This window comes from Fragaria vesca, linkage group LG6 (genome assembly GCF_000184155.1).
Source record: "Fragaria vesca subsp. vesca linkage group LG6, FraVesHawaii_1.0, whole genome shotgun sequence".
In the NCBI taxonomy this organism is placed as follows: Eukaryota; Viridiplantae; Streptophyta; class Magnoliopsida; order Rosales; family Rosaceae; genus Fragaria; species Fragaria vesca.
The window spans coordinates 4,209,550-4,216,038 of record NC_020496.1 but is presented as its reverse complement, the minus strand read 5'-3'; the positions used below and the strand labels follow the sequence as shown (position 1 = coordinate 4,216,038).

The following is a 6,489-nucleotide window of genomic DNA, read 5'->3' as shown; positions in this document are numbered from 1 at the left end:
ATGAGGTTTTTCTCAAATACTCTGTTGTATTTAGTGTGTTTGTCTCTTTTATATTTCTTTTTTTTTTAAAATGGGATGGGGGAAACTCAGCCTATTAAGAAGGCTCAGCTCCTTGCCCGTTATTAATATTAATAGAATTTTGTGCCATCGAGGGGGACATAAAACCTCTACCTCGTGTCACATTAAGAGCATTACAGTTATCCTCATAGAGGACATCCTGAATGAAATCAGGTACCTCGGCTAAGGTAACCTCTACTACTCTATCACACGTTGCAAAGTGAGCCAATCTATGGGCCACACTGTTTGCTTCATGAAACACATGTCGGGCAGTAACATAATCAAAACGATGCATAAAGTCTCTACAATCCTCCAATATCCGACTTACCTCCACCATGTCACTTCCCTGGTTATTGAGAGCTGCTACAAGAATTGCACAATCACTTTCTACCTCGAGATTTTGCCACCCATGTTGAATGGCCATTCTTAAACCCAAACGGCAGGCCTATGCTTCTGCATGAAGAGGAGAAGACAAAAACCTCAGCTTCTTTGACCATGCACATTTAACATCACCAACAGCATCCCTTATTATCATTCATACACCACCACTCCCATTCTCCTTATAGGCTCCATCAATATTTAATTTGAGCCTTCCACTTGGAGGGAAACACCATTTAGCTTTTTCTCTTCGGCTTTTGGCATGTGACCTCCCATGTTTGAGACTCTGGAACTCCAAAAGCTATGTCATTGCCCATTGAACAGTCTTGACTGGGTCAAAAATAGAGGATTGCCATACAACCTTGTTTCTCTCTGTCCATATCGCCCATAACAATTGGAAAAATATAGACAATTGTGGGGGCTGTAGCTCCTCCATGATGTCTCTAATCCAACCCTCCATTGTAGTAGTTGCATGGCTTCTAGCACTGAGCCCGAGGGGACTGAAAATCCAGAGACAAGCTACCCCAGTACACTCTTTGAAAATATGTAACGTAGACTCCTCCATACTCATGCAGAAAGGGCACCCCAATTCATTTAGAAGCACATGCCTCCTGCTCAATGTCATTTTGGTTGGGACAATATTTTTTACTAACCTCCAAATGAAACTTTTCACTTTGGGTTGAACTTGAAACTTCCAAATTTTCCTCCAGAATACATTCCCATTGTGAGAACTTGAGTCTACGAATTTTTATGGGGCTTAATTAATATGGTGAGGATGGGTATTCTTCTTTCTTTTCTTATTGTGTGTGTTTTATATATGGGTAGGATGTTGTAGATTTTTCTTCTGAATTGGGCATGTGAGATCATTGATAATAATCTTGAAATAATTAGGCAGTTGATTGATAGAATAATATCATTGACGCTAGTATTAATTGCAATTGTTCGTTTGAAAAATTGAATCACAAGAAACTTGATGCTTATATAAGAGATTTCAGTTTTTTTTTTCTTTCTATTTGAATCTTTGCTATAAATTTGGTAGATTCATAAAGAAAAACTTTGCTATGCAGCTATGGCTCGTAGGAACTTGTCAAAGACAAGAAAGATTCTTCTAATGCTGGACAATATTAAGGATTCACTTAATTTTGTCGTCATGGTATTATGTTATGATGTATATCATTGCATTTCAACATTACCGCAAATATAGATTGAAATCACGATCTATTTATGATGCTTTATCAAGAATTTGATTTTGAAAGAATGGTGAATGCAAGCGACATAAGATGCATAAATAATCTCTGCATGGATAGGTATACATTTAGCAAATTGTGCTCTATGTTACACACGTCTGGTAAATTGATGGACACAAGACATGTATCTGTGGAGGAAATGGTAGCTATATTCCTGCATATTCTTGCACACCATGAGAAGAACAGAATCATACAAGATAGATTTCTGCGTTCTGGAGAAACAATTAGTAGATATTTTAATTTGGTACTTAGAGCAGTCCTATGTCTACAAGGACAATTGTTAAAGGCATCTGAACTTGTGCCCGAGAACTCCTCTGATGAGAAGTGGAACTGGTTCAAGGTACACTAAATTTTTATTACACTATCGAATTAGAGAAAAATATACATTATGAGTTGTGTATTATTACTGTAGAATTGTCTTGGGGCGCTGGATGGAACATATATAGGATTACATGTCCCAGAAGCTGAAAAGCCTAGATATCGAAGTAGGAAGAATGAAATTGCTACAAACGTCTTGGGAGTATGCTCTCAAGATATGCAATTCATTTATGTATTACTGGGTTAGGAGGGTTCAGCTGTAGATTCACGAGTGTTACGTGATGCTATTAGTAGGAGACATGGGCTACGAGACCCCCATGGTGAGATGATGCAAAAACTTTGGTTTTTGTCATTACATAATACTTATGTTTCTCCTTTATCTAATAGGACATTACTACCTTGTTGATGCTGTTATCCAAATGGGGAAGGGTTTCTTGCTCCATATAGAGGCCAAAGATATCATTTAAATGATTAGAGAGAAGGATATCAACTTACCACCCTCGAAGAATTTTTTAATATGAAGCATTCGTCTGCTAGGAACGTGATAGAGAGATGTTTTGGGTTACTTAAGGGGTGTTGGGCAATTCTAAGGAGCCCCTTATTTTTTCTAGTGAAGACGCAATGCCGAATTATTATAGCGTGTTGTCTGCTTCACAACCTTATTAGAAGGGAAATGACAATTGATCCCTTGGAAATTGAATTGAATGCAATTGCCACTACCCAAGATGATGATGATGATGATGATGATGATGATGATGATATTATGATCAATTTTATTAACTCATCAGAACAGTGGAATAATTGGAGAAGTGAGTTAGCAACACAGATGTTCAATGAATGGAGAGGAAATAGGAACACAAGATGAAAAACTGATGGAACTGTGCTTGGTTCAGATGTTTACTTTTGTTGCTCCATATGGAGTTTTGTTTGTTTATTTGAAGTTGGTGGTTTTGTTCTAAAGTTCTGTAGGCTGTTTTTGTTATGTATAGAACTTTTCTTATATTTTGAACTTTGTACTTGTTTGTATGACAATATGAGTATGAAACTGATTTTGAACTGATTATGTCATTATATATTTAATTATTGTCTTCTACTATTTAATTGTTACCCTATTAAGTTCCTTATTAGCAAGTAGTTTAGATTATGTTTTAAACTTATAATGAAAGGTGAGGAAGAGTATAGTTGTTATAACCGGAAATTTTCAGGGACTTATTATTATGAAGTTCTCTACATTTACAATTGTAGTTATTTGATCATATATTATTGAGGGTGAGTGCTTGTTCTATAGTTCTTTTGAAATGATGAAACAGGTTGGAGATCAAATAGTTAAACATATGTAGTTTTTCTGACTTATTATTATGAAAAAACTTGGCCACTTTTTCCTGTTTTTGCTTTTAATGCCACTAGATCCTTGTAAAGATATGTTAGTATTAGTAGCTTGTTTAGATTGCTATGTGCGGCCTTGTAAAGATTCAATTGTGTTGGTTTTCAGATTTTTAATTTTCTATGAATCTATACAAATAAGTATAAAAAATTACATGATATTTATTTCACATCTCACTACTTCTTTTATGTAGAATGGATTCACAAGCAAACATCTCAACGTCCTTAACTACTAAAGTGGAAGACATAAAGAGAAGCAACCATCACACACTTGGACCCCTGTTGAAGATGTAGCTCTAGTAGAGGCATTATCAAAACTTTGTGTGGCTGGGCACTAGAAGGCTGACAATGGATTCAGGTCAGGATATTTGGGACAACCAGAAAAAATTATAGAGCAAAAGCTACCAAATTGTGGATTAAAAGCAGACCACTACATTTTGTCTCGTGTTAAGACACTAAAGAAACAAACACTTGCCATCTCAGACATGATAGCTAATTCAAGTGGCTTCTCTTGGGACTACAAAAATAATATGTGTATGCGAAAAACAAGTGTTTGACGATTGGGTTAAGGTATGTTGCTTTAAATTTAAATGCAAGTTCTTAAAATTGAAATTTGTGGGTCTCTACTTCTAGATCTTCAGTCATGTCTTTTGTGCGTATACAAGTAGTTTAGATAGCTAGAGACATTTGCTTTCAGTAAATGCAGCAAATGCCATGTTTGTCTGTGAAAGAAATGGCTATGGTTTATGGATGTTTGGTGTTATGAAAGAACTAATAGAAAGACGAGCGTTTATATTTATACTACATCTGGAAAATGTTGGTCTGTAGCACATGGATGCATAGAAAGTACTCTCTTATCTCCCACATGTAGACCACACAATTCACAACAACAATTTTATAGCAGTAAATATATTATGTAATTCTTTTAATGCAGGTATATATATTTTAAGTAGGCTCCTTGATCTTGAGTTTGTACGTTCTTTGGTTTTAGTGTTTAGGCTGCTTTTTGATTTGTTTCCACGTAAGCTCTGACATTGTTCTGACAACTGTTTATGATAAGAGAGTACTTTTGGATATGTAAATTTTTAAATTTTTAGTTCTGTAAATTGAAATGAAAATTCTTAAATGTAAGTTCTTCTTTACAACAAGACCCCTTTCCCTTGCCTTAAGTAATATAGACATTATAGAGTAGCAGTGAGAGATTGGCAACAAGTGAAAATTACAAAGAGGAATGCAAGGTATTAGTTTTGGTTTACTGATTAATATTAAGAGTTGTAGTTTCTTAACTGCCAAATAAGACCTTTTGTCATTTCTTCTATGCTTGATGATTTGAGTGGTGCCATGAATTAGTTCTTTCTTTCTTTGTTTTGCTGGTTAAGAGAACATTTGTAGCAGTTGAAGGCTAGTATGGTTTCATTGTAGCAATTGAAGGCTAGTATGATTTCATATGTAGTTATGTTGAATATGACAAGTTCACAAAGACGCCAAAGGACTTAGACTTAAACCATTCATTCATTATGATAGTTTGGTGGAAGCTTTTGGAAAAGATCGAGCCAATGGGTTGGGGGCTGAAAGACATGCTGAAGTGGATGAAAATTTGAATAACAATAACGAATTTGTTGATCTCGAAGGAGATGGTTTGTGTGAAAATGTTGTTCCTACATCTGCTACTCGCACTCCTTCTGCTCTTAGTTCAACTCGGACTAGAAAGAGACCCAGAGATGCTTATACTCAATGCTTGAGAGACATGGCTACCACACTATGCTCCTTTATGGACGTGACCAAGACCCACTTGGAGACTATAAAAGAAGTGTTTTTGAATGAACATGCAACATCTACAAAAAGTGGCAAACTTGTTGAAGAGCTTATGAAAGTTGAAGGTATGAATGATTTGGATGTACTTACTGCAACAATTATTGGTGATGACTCTAAAATTGAGCTCTTGTTCAGCTTGCCTGACAATTTAAAGAGGCAATGGATTCATAAGCTTCTTAACCACTAGAGAAATAGATGCTAAAAACTAATGTCGGCTTTAAAGCTGTTTTTGTATTTATTTTGGAGTGCAGGAGATGGCCAGCTTAATGTACATTTTAACTTACTTGGCAATTTAAAGAGCTAATGAATTTGTAAACTTCTTAACCACTAGAGAAACAGGTGCTAAAGTCTAATGTTGGCCTTAAAAGTTGTTTTTGTGTTTATTTTGGAGTGCAAGTGATGGCCAACCCAATGTATATTTTCATCAAACTTCTTCAGAAGCTATTATGTAATATATATTTTAATTATGTGAGATACTTGATCTTGTCATCTATTATGATGTTGTTATCTCTGAATTTTTGTATCTTCATATGTTTACTTGGTCATTTCTTTATCTATTTGTGAATGATTGAAATATAAATTGATGCTGGTCAATTGTAGTTGCTACAATGAATGATTGGAAACATAGGATGTATTTGTCTTAGGATGCATTGATAGAAAACCAGTGGAATATGCATTAGATCAAGTTTTGCTGTTAAAGGATTAGTGTTAAAAGATGAGAACTGAACTTTGGATATATCTGAGGGTATTGATGGAAACATGATGGGATTATGTTTCCTTTCCTTTGGGTTTCAAACTTCATTGGAAACTAGAGGATAAATTCTGAATACATTCATGGCTTTTCCAAACAGCCTAAAGGAAAGTTAGTGGGAGTTTAAATTTCCTATGGACAAGGAAAACTCAAAGAATACATTTCCTTTCCATTCCATTCCAGAAACCAAACAGGGCCTTAGATCCGACTACTAATCATTTTTTGAAGGAAAATACCAACACTCATATACTCTCATACAACCTTGCAGGTAGGGATGACAATGGGTATGGTATGGTCTGGGGATCAAAATACCATACCCGTACCCTTTTTCATTCTTCATCCCCGTACCCGTCCTCTTCCCCTTAATTAGAAAATAAGGATTCCCCGTCCTCGTATCCATCCCTTTTGGGGATTACGTTCCCATACCTGCCCCGATCTCCGTTAACAATTATGTAATAATTAATTTTTTAAAAATAATTACGAAATATAGAAATATGAAAATAAAATCAAATACATATATAAATAAGTTTATTGATTCAA

The 6,489-nt window shown here is 35.3% G+C and overlaps 1 protein-coding gene across 1 annotated transcript in view; it reads right to left on the bottom strand.

Annotated features, from left to right (window-relative positions):
- The window catches only part of LOC101300749, an 8,640-nt gene extending 8,159 nt beyond the window's left edge, over nt 1-481 (bottom strand). Inside the window, exon 1 of the mRNA XM_004304888.1 lies at nt 386-481. Coding sequence (XP_004304936.1) covers nt 386-481 — 96 coding nt within the window. The remainder of the gene's footprint in view (nt 1-385) is intronic.
- Nucleotides 482-6,489: the final 6,008 nt, after the last annotated feature.